Source organism: Astatotilapia calliptera, chromosome 17 (genome assembly GCF_964374335.1).
Source record: "Astatotilapia calliptera chromosome 17, fAstCal68.1, whole genome shotgun sequence".
NCBI classification, from domain to species: Eukaryota; Metazoa; Chordata; class Actinopteri; order Cichliformes; family Cichlidae; genus Astatotilapia; species Astatotilapia calliptera.
The window spans coordinates 17,171,610-17,187,864 of NC_137438.1; the positions used below are offsets into that span (position 1 = coordinate 17,171,610).

The 16,255-nt window shown below is 44.5% G+C and overlaps 1 protein-coding gene across 2 annotated transcripts; it reads right to left on the minus strand.

The window, feature by feature from the left end:
* Positions 1–131: 131 nt before the first annotated feature.
* Positions 132–16,247, minus strand: parp12b (poly (ADP-ribose) polymerase family, member 12b). 2 transcript variants are annotated; one of them, XM_080291472.1, is made up of 10 exons: positions 16,091–16,230; positions 13,717–13,837; positions 13,172–13,623; positions 4,411–4,546; positions 2,607–2,871; positions 2,091–2,162; positions 1,322–1,448; positions 1,079–1,247; positions 852–972; positions 132–527 (listed from the first exon to the last, which is right to left on the minus strand). In XM_080291472.1, exons 3-10 carry the CDS (start codon positions 13,504–13,506, stop codon positions 412–414), a joined length of 1,341 nt encoding a protein of 446 aa, XP_080147598.1. In that variant the 5' UTR covers positions 13,507–13,623; positions 13,717–13,837; positions 16,091–16,230; the 3' UTR covers positions 132–411. The 2 variants fall into 2 exon arrangements, with proteins under 2 accessions (XP_080147598.1, XP_080147599.1); XM_080291473.1 differs by lacking the exon at positions 13,717–13,837 and having other exon boundaries at positions 16,091–16,247.
* Positions 16,248–16,255: the final 8 nt, after the last annotated feature.

The window sequence follows — 16,255 nt, forward strand, 5'->3', positions numbered from 1 at the left end:
TTGGTTTAAGGAAATTATGGATGAGGACACCAAATAAAAAGAAAGGTAGACTCAGAGTCTCTGACACCAGATCGTCCTGCAGCTGAGAGAGCCACAGAGCTCAAACTAAAGACATTAATAAAAGGCTCCAATAAGAATCACTCCATTTTATTTACAGCACCAAATTAACAACAGTGACCTCAAGGTGCTTTATATTGCCTAAAGCCCATACAAAAATAGAAATACAGGTAGAATAAATTTCCCCCACACAGGCACATACACACAGAGAAGCAGAAAACAATAGAAGTGGTTAACATGCTCAGTGAATGCATCAGTAATCATTTACAGACGTCCAGGAAGTGATGAAATCTTGAGCAGCAGCACCTGCTACTGTGATAAGGCACCCAGCCTGGTCCAGTCAACATAATCGGGTCACATTTGACTTCCTAACACCGGCACCTGCCTCTCCACCTCCTCCCGGGAGACGAAGCGAGGGCGACGGCGGACTTTCCTCTTGGTGTTGTGCTTGTGGTTCCTCTGGTACATGTCTGCAGAGAGAGAGAGAACATGCTTAGACACCATCAGGAAGCGGTAACAGAGGAACACACTGGGACCTGAAGCCTAAAGGCTGGGATGTGTCTATGTGCTGAATCAGGGCATGCCATTGTGTCTGGGACATTCCCAAAATTTCATTCTGGGATTCTGGAAGTTTCTGTTGGAATCGTCACCTCTGACTTTCCTGCCCTGACTGTGGCACTCACTGTGGAACTGTGAGTCCCCACATGGAGGGATGCTGGACTTGTTCTGGGCCTAACCTGACCACTTCATTAACTCACAGTTACACCTGGGATGCAGGTGACAGGAAGTAGTACCTTTGAAGCTGATGATGTACTCTCTGTAGCCTTTCACCACTCTGACTTTAGCTCTTCTGTCAGACAGGTACTTCTTCTCCAGAGTGCAGGATGTCTCCGATGTGGAGCGCAGCTTCTCATCCTGAAGGACGTACGAGACAGACATCAGACCTGGAGCTAAATAAACATTTTCTGTATTCCTCTACAGCTCGCTCCCACACAGTGATCCTAAAGGTGCTCCAACTCACCAACTCTCCATATTCCACCCAGTTCCCATGGTCCCCCTTGTAGTACCACAGCCATTTGGTGGTCAGTGTGTAGTATAACGGCTTCTTCACGGAGGAAACTGTGGAGAGACGGCGAACAGGCTGCATCCCTCGAGTCATCGTGATGAAGTCGATGGTCTGAACACCAGCGCTGAAAAACATGGCAGCTGTGAGTGGCTGATGCATGAAAAACATCAACAACTTGCACTCATTGTGACCTCTGACCTCTCAGTCCTGGACGGGTCACAGAAGTCTCGCTCAATGTCCTCCATGTTCTGCAGCTCCGTCCAGGTGCTGCCATCTAGAACCTCCCACTTATACGGCAGGTGGAAGTGCACCTGCAGGCACGAGTCTGCAGAGAGACCGAAAGACTGAGGCGAGGCCAATGAGCACGAACACGCCCACAGAAAACTCAGCGCAACCAGCAGGAAATCATAAAAATCACACAATCATACAATCACAAAATAACAAAAATGATATTAATAATAAAATATTAATAATTAAAAATAAATAACAATCAAACAGGACTGTACAGATGAAAAATAAAGGAAATCAAAACAATGAGCACAAAATAATACATTTTTCACCCACTGGCAGATTTGACAGAAAACGTTATCTAGGAAGACAAATTTGAATAAATTATAATTTATAAACTTCAACTCTTTTGAACATGATGTCATGTATATACATTAAATATTTGCACTGAAGAAGATTAAATAAAAGAAAATTTGATATTTTAAACTGTATGTTTCCAGAGAAACCAATCAGATGCCAGCAAGGCACGAAAAATATTTTAGGTTTTAGTGAGAAAACAAATAAATCTTTATTTATAAAGAGTGAGTCAGCTTCATGTTGGAGTCTGTACTTCTACCCTGTGCTGCCACCTACTGGATGCACACGACTAAGTGCACAGCGGGAGGCTGAAAGAGACTTCCTGTGTGCCGTTTCCTCTCAGCCAATCAGATCCTCGCATGAAGAAAGTAGGAGAACTCACCCTGAAACTTGCATCTGTTCCTGAAGAAGTGCAGGCAGATCTCCAGAGAGTGAGACGGCTCAGGAACAATGTCTGAAACATAAAGAGCCGAAGTCACGGTACAGAGCGCCTCCTTGTGTTCACGTCAGTAACATGTAATCAGGTAATAACACACACATAGACACTGAACGCCATGTATGAAATCTGAATCTTGTGTCATGTTTATGGATAACCTCCTCATATTTGTGTAGCATTATCAGATTATCACACTGAAACACCAGCTTCGTAACATTATTTATATTTTTGGCAATTATGACTTCAGTGAGGAGACATTGTTGTGTCTGTGAGGCAGTATTCGCTTGTATAAAAGGCTTTTTTTCTTCCATATTTATGGAATTATTTTCTCCTCTTTATGGAGCAGATTTCTAATACTGATCTGACTTTTCCTGATCTGCAGGTTTCCTCCTCTATCCTCACAGTGATTAGACGGTCAAGGTTCTCAGGATCAGCAGGTTCTGTTTCAGGCTTCAGTCTCACCCATGGAGGTGGTGGAGGTGGAGGCCGCTCTGAGCTGGTGGATGTTGCTGTAGATGGAAGGCAGGTTGTGGATGATGTCACAGCTCAGTCCTCTCTCCTCCAGCATGTGGCGCCCGTGCTCGTCAACGGCATGCAACCGTTTGCACTTTTTTCCAAAGATGCAGTCACCCTGCACGAAGTGCTGGCACAGGTGCACTTTGGTGCAGTCGCCCTGGAAACTACAGCAGCCGTGAGGCCCCGAGCCTTTGTTATAGTGCACACACACCTGAGCAAGCGAGCGAGCGAGAGCGAGAGAGAGAGAGAGAAAACATACAGAGCCTTCATGATTGGGTTAGAGAGAGTGTGTGTGATTTTTTTAAGGATCCAGCTGTCAATCACATTTTTACTGAAAGTCGCTTAAAAGCAGTGTTTGTCACAAACGTCACAAATGTTGAAGTGATGACGTAAATGCAGACTCAGCTAAATAGGATACATAAATGATTAGAGTAAGGGTTGTCAAACTTACAGCCCGTGAGATACATTCATATGCCAGTCACAGCTGGACTGGCCATCGGGCATTCCATTTGCCCGATGGGTGGATGGTGATTTCTCGCTTTTAATGGGCCGATGTTTGTTTTGGGTTGTTTGTTTGTTTTGTAACGGTATAAACAATGGAAGGTGGTGGATTGGCCAATTAGTCATGATCTACTCTGGGCTGGACCAATTACAATACATCCGTATTGCGGTGAAAAGGAAAGCGATTTGTCCCGTACTTCAACTAGAATGAAAAAAGAGACAACGCTGGAGTTATACTGTGTCTTTACGCTGTCAGCTGCCTCTTCTTCTCTCATTCTCTCCCCTTCCCTCTCATGTTGCTACTTCAACCATGAAACTGATCAATGATCAGCTGATTGGCTTTTCTGTCTCAAGTCTCATCTCTCTTTGGCCCACCTGTTTGGCCCACTTTGCACCAGAAAGAGGAAACCACCAGATGTTGCGCTAAACAACAGCAGCACGTTTAAGCTTGATCAGCTGTTGTTAGAATTTATTTAATATTAATTTCTAGTATCAGCTGATGTTTGTTGGAGCCACAGCTGTAACAGCTGCTGGTTTGGATATGTGGTGAAGATGAAACCAGGAGATGTCCTTACTGAATCATCAGAGTTGAACAGGTGGTGGAGAAACAGGTTTACCTTTTAGGTGACAGGAATGATTTGAAGGGAAGTTATGAACTGTTTCTGAGAGGCAAATAACACCAGGATCTTGTTCTACATAGCTGACAGCTGGTAACTGTTCAGGGGCGGGTCTAGCAAAGTTTTGCCAGGGGGCAGGTAGGGCATTAACAGGGAAAGGCGGGTCAGTACGCGGGAGTCGGGTCTTCAGCCTTTTAAGTGGTCCAACCCACTTAAAAGGTCAAAGTTCGCTTTATGTGGCCCGCTGTGTAAAATGACCCCCCTGCATTAGTTTCTGGTTACCTGAGGATCCTCGGTCATGTCCAACTTTCGATTTTCATTTTTCATTTTTGATTTTTGTTTTTTTTGTTTTACTTTCAGTTTCAGTTTCTTCTTCTGTGGATGTTACGTGACTAAAGAAGCTCTGTGTCCTCATGTGAGGCAAACAAATGGTGAGTCTGTTGCCATGGTGATCTCATACATGCTGCGTTTCATCACTTTCTTATTCACTTTTTTTTTCTTCAGGAGCGTCCCACGAATCTGTGCACAGTTGCGTTTCTTGTGTAAAGGGCAGAGTCGTTTCATCTGCTAACACTGAGCACGTCTCCTGAGGAACAGCCTGTGACGTCAGGTGAGTGAGGTGTGGGCGTTACCTCGGGCAGCAGCGCCGGGTCGTTGAGCAGCAGCAGCAGGAAGAGCTCGTCCTCGTTTAGCTGCTGCAGCGAGCACTCTTTCAGCAGCCTGGAGTTATGATCAGACCGCAGGTCGTGGGATGATCGACATGGTTTCCTGTGAGGAGGTACATTTACCATCAGCTCCTCTCACCCCGCTGTCAATACCAGTCAATCAACCAATCAGTCCATCAGTCAATCAATCAGTCAGACAGATAGATAATGGATCAGTGGTGCATGCTGTAGCAGGTGAGTGTTTTCAGGACTGAAGCTGGTTTGTGATGATCGTCTGCAGAATCAGTTAGCATGGTGATGCAAACACGTAGGAAGTGAAACTTCCTAGTGGCAAGTGCTACCCTAAAAGAATCCCTTGCCACCCCAGTTTTGCATATGACAGTGTTGTTTATTAAAATAAGATAGCATTAACAGTTTGAGCGTAGTTACAGTGAATATAAATGCTAAAACTGAATATATTGCATAGTGTTCTCCCCTCCACCATTAACAAATGGTTCAGCCCATAGCGGGACCGGCTTTTTTCTTGTTTTCAGTAGCAAGCGATGGTTATGCTTGTGCCAGAGCACATTTTGAACAACACCATGGGAATTTCGCTTTTTACACAGGTGGTTGGATGTTACACTGTGGAAATGGAAGGCACAGACCTATGCCCTGATTAGGAACCTACTCAGTCCGGTCAAGCCAGGGGATCGTTCTTATGCTGAGTTGGTGGGATTATTGACCAATCATTTTCACCCTAAGCCGAGTGAAACTGTGCAGCGGTGGAAGTTTAACACACGGAATAGAAGGCCGGAGGAAAGTGTGGGCGATTATGTAGCGGAGCTAAGGAAGCTCGCACAGGACTAACTTTGGAGACTCCCTGACGGTGATGCTGCGGGATCGTTTAATATGTGGAATAAGCGACGACAGAATACAGCACAGATTGTTAGCAGAGGATTTGCTAACATTTGAAAAGGCGCTGAAGTTTGCTCAAGCAATGGAGGCTGCTAACAGAGACATTGTGGATTTGAAGAGCATGACGGAACAGTCGCGATTCACTAAAGGATTAGGAGCGGTGAACAAGATGGAGGACGGCGGCTCGACGTCACAACAGGTTGTCAGGAAGTGCTACAGATGTGGAGGGCTAAATCATGTGGCCAAGGACTGCAGGTTTGTTTCAGAAAAATGCCACAACTGTGGAAAGGTGGAACACATAAAAAGGGTCTGCCGAATGAAAATGGAACAAAAAGGAGGGCGTGGCAGACAAGGTAAACAAGCCCATTTCTTCGAAGAGGAGAATGTGGAGAGTGAGGAAGAAGGAGCTGAAATGCACCACATAAAGGCAAGTGTGACTATGTATAATGTGCATGAGGAGATTAGCATCCCAAGGGAAGAACCCATCAGACAGAAGCTAAAAGTAAATGGACAGAATGTGACATTTGAAGTAGACACAGGCTGTGGTTACACTATCATGTCGAAGGAGTCATTTAAAAAAACTTTTTGAAGGCAGGAATGCGCCCAAAGTAAGCAAGTGTGGAATCAAACTGAGAACGTATGGAGGCCACAAGGTACCCGTGTGGGGAGCAGCCCAAGTGCAGGTGGAATTCAGAGACAGTAAGAAAACACTGGATGTGGTGGTGGTTGAAGGGGCTGGAACTAGTTTGATGGGTCGGGGATGGATTAAGGCCCTCCAATTAGACTGGCAACCTGTACATAAGATAGAAGGCAGAGATGATGCCTTACAGCGGATACTGGCCAGACATGAAACAGTGTTTAAGGATGAGTTGGGAACGCTGAAGGGGTTTGCAGCAAAGATACATGTAGCCAGTGATGCCAAACCGTGCTTCTATAAGCCCCGATCAGTTCCGTTTGCTATGAAAAAGAAAGTGGAGCAGGAACTGGAGAGACTGTTGGAGGAGATCATCCAACCAGTGAAATTCTCAGAGTGGGCCGCACCCATTGTACCCATACTAAAGCCAGACTCCAGCGCCAGAATTTGTGGTGACTACAAACTGACTGTTAACAAGGTGTCGCCTGTAGAACAATACCCCATCCCACGAATGGAGGACATGATAGCGGGGCTGGCGGGAGGAGAAAAATACACCAAGTTAGATATGAGTCACGCATACAACAGGTTGTACTTGATGAGGAATCTAGAAAGTATGTCACAGTGAACACACACAGGGGTTTGTTTACATACACCAGGTTGCCATTTGGTGTGAGTTCAAGTCCTGCCATTTTTCAGCGCACCATGGAGAGTGTGTTGCAAGGTCTGACCAATGTCGCAGTGTATCTGGATGACATCATCCTGACGGGAAAGAATGACAAAGAACATCTTCAAACACTGGATGGAGTGCTGCAGCGGTTGGAGGAGGCGGGCCTGCGCTTAAAAAGGAGCAAATGTCAATTCATGGAGAAGGAAGTGACATTTTTAGGACATCGGGTAGATAAGACCGGTTTACATCCAGTGCCAGCAAAAGTGAAAGCAGTGCAGGAGGCGCCACCCCCAAAATCAGTGACAGAGCTCAAAGCTTATTTGGGGTTGTTGAACTTCTATAATAAGTTCTTGCCAAACTTGTCCACACTGTTGGCCCCACTGCACAAGCTTCTGAGAAAGGGGGAACCATGGTGTTGGGGACCAACACAGGAGAAGGTTTTCTGCAAATCAAAGGAACTGTTGCAGTCAAGCAGTGTATTGGTACACTATGATGAGCAAAAGGATTTAATTCTTTCTTGCGATGCGTCCCCCTATGGAGTGGGAGCAGTACTAGCTCACTGCATGCCAGATGGTCAGGAAAAACCCATTGGGTTTGCATCGCGTACCCTGAATACAGCAGAAAAAAAACTACTCACAGCTGGATGAAGAAGGATTGGCTGTAATATTTGGTGTACAGTATTTTCATACGTACCTGTACGGCAGGAAGTTCATGATTATCACGGATCATAAGCCATTGATAAGTTTGTTCCATGAGTTGAAGGCCGTCCCTCAGATGGCATCACAGAGGATCATGCGATGGGCGGTGTTATTAAGAGCCTATGAGTATGTCATTAAATACAGAGAAGGCAAAAATAACAGTAATGCTGATGGTCTGAGTCGTCTCCCTCTTCCAGAGAACCTCCCTAAAGAGGTGGCAGCTGAGGACCAAGTGTTGATGGTAGATCAGGACCAGGAGGGCGTGATGACATCTGAGCAGCTGCAAAGATGGACAACCAAAGATCCCATACTCTCCAGAGTGCGTGAGTATGCTTTGAGAGGATGGCCCACTACGCAGCATCCTAATTTTCAGCCCTACAGACAGAGACAACAGGAGCTGAGTGTGCAGGATGGGTGTGTGCTGTGGGGGGCGAGGGTGGTGATACCAGAACGACGTCGACGCCCCCTTTTGGAACAGCTACATCAGTCACACCCAGGAATGAGCCGCATGAAGGGCCTGGCCAGAAGCTACATGTGGTGGCCGCATATGGAGAATGACATTGAAGACAAGGTGAGGTCCTGCAGTACATGTCAAGAACATAGACACAGGCCGCAAGAGGCACCGCTACACCCCTGGGAGTGGCCAGAAAAGCCCTGGAGAAGGATACATATCGATTATGCAGGCCCGTTTTTGGGTAAAATGTTCTTAGTAATAGTGGACGCCCACTCCAAATGGTTAGATGTGTATCCAGTTCCATCCGCTACAGCAGCTGCAACCATAGACTGCCTGAGAAACTGTTTCAGCACGCACGGCCTTCCTGAGATGGTGGTCTCAGATAATGCCCAGTGTTTTGTAAGGGCACAAACTAAAGAGTTCATGGCAAAGAACGGAATCACTCACGTCACCTCCGCTCCATATCACCCAGCATCCAATAGGTTAGCAGAAAGAGCAGTGCAAACGTTCAAAGAACTCATGAAAAAGAGTACTGGAGACACACTGGCAACCAAGTTAAACAGGGCTCTGTTTAGTTACAGAATCACACCACAGTCCACAACAGGGAAGTCTCCCGCTGAGTTGATGATGGGCCGGAAGTTGAGGTGTACTCTTGATCTCATACACCCTGACTTGAAACAGAAAGTGACAGCAAAACAAGATAGCCAAAGACTGTATCATGATAGACATGCCAAGGAGCGCATGTTTGTTATTGGAGACACAGTATATACCAGAAACTATGGCAGAGGACCCAAATGGATACCAGGACTTATACAGGAGATGACGGGGCCTGTTTCCTACTTGGTGATGCTGGGCAATGGGACAGTGGTGAGGCGTCACGTCGATCAGCTGTTTGCCCGCCTGGAGCCGTGCCTGGCAGCAGGAATGCCTGAAGGCCACCCAGGCGAGCCCCCAAAGGCAGCCCCAAACATCAGCGCTGAGACAGGAGACGAGGATGAGAGACACATGGAGGTGCAAGTTACACCAGTGGTGAAGCCACATATGGAGAGTAGTGATTCACTGGAATCACCTGCCACTGGGTTACGGCGATCGCAAAGAACCAAGAGACCGCCGGAGCACCTGAGAGACTTTGTGCCGTGATTACGGTGAACTGTTATAGGTTAACCTAAGACTGTTGGACTAAAGGTTTTAAAGAAATTTAAATAAAGGCTGGGGACGGGGTTGTTGCATTTTTATAAAGGTGAAGTTTTTGTTTATGGGTATTTTCTGTAGTGATTAAAACTACAGAGTAGTTCCAGTTTAAGGGGGGGAGGAATGTTATGTTGTGGCAGGGATTTGTCCACCAGGGGGCAACAGTTGTTGGAGAGCTTTCACTCTGTGGGGCGCATGTCCCGGTTCTCTTAATAAAGAAGTAACTGTGAGCTAAACATGGTCTCCGTGGTTCCTTAGTCTTAGGATATCACAAAAGCAAACCAACAAACACGAAAACACCAGACATTATGATACAGACTTATAATTTGCACCGATGTTTTTTCGAAATTCTATACATGAAAAGTGAGCGCGAGAGCCCTCGGTGCGCCTGCTCGCTGCTGAAGTCAAAGTAAACTTTATTGTCATCTCCGCTACATACAGGCCAGTATATAGAGAGATGAGACGACGAGGTTCCAGTTACAGCAGTGCAAGTAAACAAAAAAAAAAAAAAAAAAATATATATATATATAAGAAGAGTAAGAAAATAAATATACACTTTAGGACCAGGGGTAAAGGGATCAATAACAATTTAATATTTACAGTTTGATGATTTAAAGTCTCACACACAACCCGTCAAAAGGGGAGGAGAGCCTTGCTGCTTCCAAATAGAGCACATTTCATTCACAATGATGTAAATCCAAGCCCATTATGTATTCATGATTTGAATCCTGGGTTGTGTAAAATCTCAGAAATGCACCCTAGACAAAGTGAATCTGTGAACTAAGGTGTAGGTGTGTTAGATCATGTTGTAGTGATCCTTGGGTTGAGGGATGGGTGCTCATACTGGAGTGCAAAATTAAAACCAACGTAAGATGGACAAGAAAAGTTCAAAGTCATCAGGTGCTCAGTTTAGAAAAAGAGAAAAGAAGAGGAGGAGAAACGAGCAAAAGATGCAGGTAAGCAGACGTGTCATTGGATATGGCAGGTCATCCTGAAACAATCAGAATCAGAATACTTTATTAATCCCTAAGGAAATTATGTGCGTTACAGTTGCTCCAAGAAGAAATGGTAAAAATAGTAACAGTAACAGACTAAACTCCAAACAATACAATATGTTACAGATTTTAATATTAACTAGTCATTGTTAATTGTTGATTCGTCCTGTTCTCATTGTATGACGAATTATGATGGCTGTTTGGTAGCTGTTTGCATACTATGCATACTCTCTCTCTCTTCATATGTGTGTGTGTGTGTGTGTGTGTGTGTGTGTGTGTGTGTGTGTGTGTGTGTGTGTGTACAACAGTTTTATGTTAATGTACAATAAATGGTAAATGGCCTGTATTTATATAGCGCTTTTACTAGTCCCTAAGGACCCCAAAGCGCTTTACACATCCAGTCATCCACCCATTCACACACACATTCACACACTGGTGATGACAAGCTATATTGTAGCCACAGCCACCCTGGGGCGCACTGACAGAGGCGAGGCTGTGAAGTTATTCTCTGAGCTAAGTTGTACACAAGTACAGGATGTCATTTGAGAGTTGTTTTTTTCAATACTTAATATGTTTTGTCTGTGTGTGTGTGTGTGTGTGTGTGTGTGTGTGTGGGGGGGGGGGGGGGGGGAGTGTCCGCCCAGGGCGCCAAACAGGCTTGGACCGCCCCACTGCACATGACTGATGTAAGCTGACATAGCAACAAGCTGCAGCCACGCTCAGTCTCTATTTCAGCCCTCATTGAAAGTTCGGACTTCAAAGTTTTTACATTTTAATTACAGGCCAGTAAATCCAGAATTATGATAATATATATAAGCCACGCTTTTTTCTAAATACTGTCGTCACGTTTTTGTGTGTGTTTTAAGCGTTTTCTAAGGACAGCACGAAAACCGTAAAGAAAGAAATAAAGCCACATGTTTCCTATCGGTGGAAAAACGTACCATGTCGACCAATTTAAAAAAAAAAAAAAAAAAAAGTCAGCACGTGGGATTTGGTTGTGTTAAATTATAATATTATTTTATGCCATGTTATACCCCTAATTAAAGGCTGTGAATTATTATGTAGTCTTAGTTTGCATTATTCTCCTGAATTAGAAGAAGCTGATAACTATTGCATTCGTTAAATTGATTTGCATTACATTAGACTGCTGATTTATTGTGGATGAATGATATTGTTTTATGATGTTATAAGAAATACTGTTCGCAGAAAGTCATCGCCTTATTTGTCTGATTAGAAGAGAACGGAACATGCTGGAGTTTTCTGCCCCATCTCAGCAGGAGCAGATAAACAGGGAGCCAAGGTCGTAGCTTAGGCGCCGTGTGAGAGAAAGCATGTGAATGTTTAGGCTTTTATGATAAGGTGGGGACACCAGAGGCTATAAGAGTTTGATCAATGCTCCACCATTTTGAGATCTGAGGCTGTCTGCATACAGTGTCCATCTCCCACGCGTGTGACTATTAAAATCATCGTTTGACTTAACCCGGCCGGACCAGTGTTGTTATTGTGGTTTTTCCTCTTGTCTCCATCCCCAATTTTGAACTCGTAACAGCTGTTTAGGAAGAGGGGAGAGTTTTGGGAGTGACGTAACGGCAGCGAGACAGAGCGAGAGAGAGCGAGCGAGAGAGTTTTAAGATGTGGGAGATTTGTGACATTTAGTGTGGAGTGTATACTTAGTGTGTTGTGTAGTCGTTGTTTTGTTTTATGTGTCAGTGAGGGCACTAATGAATGTCACAAAGGCACATTTGGAACGTAAACACTGAGTAGAAAACCAGCGGAGTGATACACCTCCTGTTGTCAGGCCTGCAGGTTTATCCCTGTGCTGTTCTCCTCTGTCTTTTGGTGGACAAACTTTTTTTTTTTTTTTTTTTTAAACTGGCACACATCTTATTGCAATACCTGATTGTTCTCTCATTTTAGTTTTAGTAATATTTTAAAATGGTTGTACAAAAATGAAAAAACAAAACGGCAGGTGTATTGGCTGCATTTTTATAATATAGTTTAATATAATTTTTATAGATAAATTGTTGTTTATGTTTACAAAATGTACATTTTATATTTGCATTTCAAGTTATAAAAATGTACTCAACATGTCTGTGTTTTTTTTACAGTAAAGAAATACTACTAGGATTTTAAGTTCTTTGTGTGATTTCAGATCAGTAATACTAATGCAGTATGTCAGTGGAAAAAAAACAAACAACTAAATTCAGATGAGCTGAAAAAAAGAATGATACCAAACAAGGCAAGGGGAAAAAAATAAAATGAAACAATCTGAGGGTGAAATACAAATGTAAACTCAAAAGGAGTCAAAAATGGCCGTTTGTATTTCAGACCTCAGTGGGTGAATCCAACAAATCATGAAAAATTAGGTTTAAATTTTCATGACAGTGCAGATTTCTGACATTGTGTAATTTAAGCATCTAACAATGTGATTGTTTTCTAACAAAAAAACAGTGTGAAACTTAAGTTAGACTTGTGTTTGTAAATGAACCGCCCCATGTTGTGTAGCTTTCTGGATTTTATACTTATTGGGCTACATATTTATTTATTATACAGGCTATACAGCACATAACATCAAAACTCACATGTTTTATGTAACTAAAGTGTGTAATTATGTGGGCTACAGACAATAATTAAGTTATAGACTATATTTATATGAAAAACGTGTATACTTACTGCATTTGATTTTAACCATACGTAACCACCTGCATATGTGTTTGAGAAAAAAAAAAAAAAAAGAAGGCTTTGATTTTGCCACCCCATTTGATTTCTTTGCCACCCTAAGAAAATTTCTCTAGATCTGCCCCTGTTCCTGTGGTCTCATTTCTCAGGAAAACAAAACTCATCTGACAATCAGCTGGTTGCTGACGTCACAGTGACGTCTGGCAGCAGGTGTCAGCTTGTTTCCTGTCAGCTTTAGAGACAACACCCACCACCGACAATAACAACAACAACAACAACAACAACAACAATAAGAATAATGATGAAGATGGTAATAAGGATGATGTGTGGATGATAAAGATGATGAAGATAAGGATGTCTCTGTTGCGGCGGAAACTTTTGTTTCTGTTTCATTTCCTTAACTTTCGTTCAGCCTCTGTGTGTGTGTGTGTGTGTGTGTGTGTGTGTGTGTGTGTGTGTGTGAGAGAGAGAAAGAGAGAGACACACGCACGCACGCACGCACGCCCACACACACACCTGCCCTTGCCGAACTTGCAGGTTCCGTAGATGTAGAATCTGCAAAGGTGCAGTTGGTCACAGTCTGCGCACGGCTCCCCGAGCCGGTGGCTCACGCACACGCGCAGTGACGTCTGCGCCAGCACCGTGCAGTCCTCGGGGCGTAGCCAGCCATCCGTCTCCGGCCCACGGACCAGCAGGAAGCGGGGATGCCCATAGACCAGCTTGCAGAGGAGCTCCTCGGAGACACGACAGAGTCGCCGCAGCTCCTCGTATAGCTGCGGGAGCCGCAGAGCTCCTCCGGCGGCGCACAGCAGCCTAGTGGCCTCAAAGATCACTCGGTCGCACCCAGACATGCTCTCTGCTCGGCGTCCAGACTCCGACTGAGAACGGGGGAGGCGGACCGACAAGCATGTGACAGCCGGGCTTCCGCTCTCAGTGACGTTTAATCGCGGAGCCTCATCAGTTTGTCACTGCCACAATAATAAATACAGGCGAGCACCATATAACACAACCGGAAATAAAGTAAAATACATGTCAGTCACATTAATAAACAAACTGCAAACCCAAGTGTCTGCCTCTCTCTCCGGAGCAGGTGAGTCCTGGTTCGAGCACAGCTCTGGTCCTTCATCACTGGATCATCACTTACATTTATGAGCGCCAGTAAACACGTCACTCAGTGTTTCACTGAAAGAGTTCATAAAGCTTACATGCAGGATTTATTTCACCATGTCATCATCCAGTTGTCTGTGCAGCAGTGTACGGCGTGTCTGTGCAGACGTGTTTACACTGCTCGCTCCGTCAAAGGACCACCACGAGAGACGTCGTTACTTCAGTCTGAGCTCGTGGTTGTCGTGAACGTTTAGCTTTGTCTAATTTGTGTGCAAGCGCCATGAACCATAAATTGAAACTCTTCATAAAATGACTGTCACGGTCCATTTTACTGTGTTACCGGTGACAACACCTGGGCCCTATTTCAGGAAGCCGGTTTAGAAAACTCAGAGTTAAAAATGATACACGGGGTTGAGTAACCCCGAACTGTCCAACTCGGAATATTCGGTTTCAGAAAGGCTGATAACAATTAGTTCAATCAACGCGGAGTTGCTTTAACCCCAAATTAAGCGCGCGCACGAGGATACATAAAGCCCTGATTAGTGGAGCGCAGATTAAGCGAGTCACCATGGAGACGGAGGGAAAGAAGGCGCGGTCAATGTATTTTACAGCGCTTGAGGCCGAAATTCTGATGGCAGTATATGCAGATAACATGCAAATTTTGCGGGAAAAAAGTAACACAGCCTCAGCTGCAAAAGAAAGAGAGCATGCATGGCAAAACATAGCCGACAGAGTCAATGCGTGAGTGTTAATTTAAACATTGATCTAGGGATTTCTCACCCATTTAACACGTTATTTTATTATATTTTATTTTTTATTTCATACATTTTATTTTGTGATGTGATGTGAGCGCAGGTGCAACCCAACAGGCCCCAAACGTTCCTGGCAGCAAGTAAAAATGAAATATAAAAATATAGTCCAAACAGGTAAGGTGTAATTGTATTATGAGCCATAGTGCTTGGTCTGTTTGTCCGATGTAAATCAATTGCAGTTAGAGGCTACATTAATTTTCTTTCTGTAAGCACTTATTGAAATTATCTGAGCACATTACAAGTACATATTTGCTTAGTCTGTATGCTCATATGCGACCCGTTATAGCCACTAGAAAAAAAGTGGAGGCCCGAAAACCAGGTGGGGGTCCTCCACCACCACCACCACTCACAGAGGCTGAGCAGTTGGCTTCCACATTTGTGATAATGTTGGCAGCATCACATATGATCTTCACAGTGCAGAGAACACAAATTAGCATCCATTACTATAATGAAATTTGTTAGTTTGAAATGCTACAGGGAACTATGTACCTGCACATTAATGCTGTGGAAAGACTTCCTGTTCACATAGTCTCCTTCATTTACTGAAGGAGCAATGATTGGAATGTGAGTGCCATCTCTACAGCCAATCACGCCTGGGAACCGTGGGAATAAATGTAACATTTAAGTAGCAGTTCAAGTATCACCACATCATGAATTAAGTTTCGTTCATCCTGCTACCTGCAATTTTGTGGAATCCCTCGTTGATAAATCTTGTGGGTCTATGACCGGGGAACACCACAAACGAGTACAGGAGACGTTTCAGTGCAACTGTAACATTCCTGACTGCCCGACAGACGGTAGCCTTGGAAACGTGCTCAGCGTCACCAATATTATACAGAAAGCTCCCGTTTGCAAAAAACCGAAGTGCAATACAAATAATATGTAGAGAACTGGGACAATGTCCGCGATGTGTCACATGAGCAATATTAGTCCTGAGGATGTTATTCAAATAAATTATAGATTGTGCTGAAAAACGGTAACGTTCACACAGGAAATCATCAGGAAATGATAAAATGTCCAAACGCGCTCTAATCACTCTCTCCCGGCGGAGAGCTCTGCGGAGAATTTGGGCTTCAACATCTACTGGCTCTTCAAGGAAGGAGCAAGCCATGTCTGACACTTCCTACTGTCAGGTTTCCGACAAAGAGGCGGAGAAGGTCAGGGTTAGTTGAAGTAAACCTGCTAGGGGGCAGGTTAGCTTCACGGAGTGTGTTGTCATAATAACTCACTCAGAATTAATCTAAACTCGCTTTGTGAAACCGAAAACCCAGAGTTTTCGTTAACTCAGGGTATACTTACTCAGAGTTTGCACTAAACCGGCTTCCTGAAACAGGGCCCTGATGCTCCACTCAGACCTCGGACTTGATGTCATGCTATCGTTTCTGAATGGTGGGATATTCAGAGGCTTTTGTGTCAGTCAGCAGCGTCACGCACAAAAACCTGCTGTTTCAAACGGCCCCACGCCGTGATGTGGCTGCTGCAGCAACACACAAAAACAGCTGCGCACTCTACTCACCTCCAGCACCATCAGCGGGACTGCGCTCTCTTTGATTTTATGCCTGTTCCATCCAGTGACGCGTGCACACGCAAAGCCAGCTCCAGCTACAATTTCTGGTAGAAGCTCCTCCCACTGACGCTGACATCAGCAGTACCAGTCTTCTAATGCAAGTGGATCCGAACT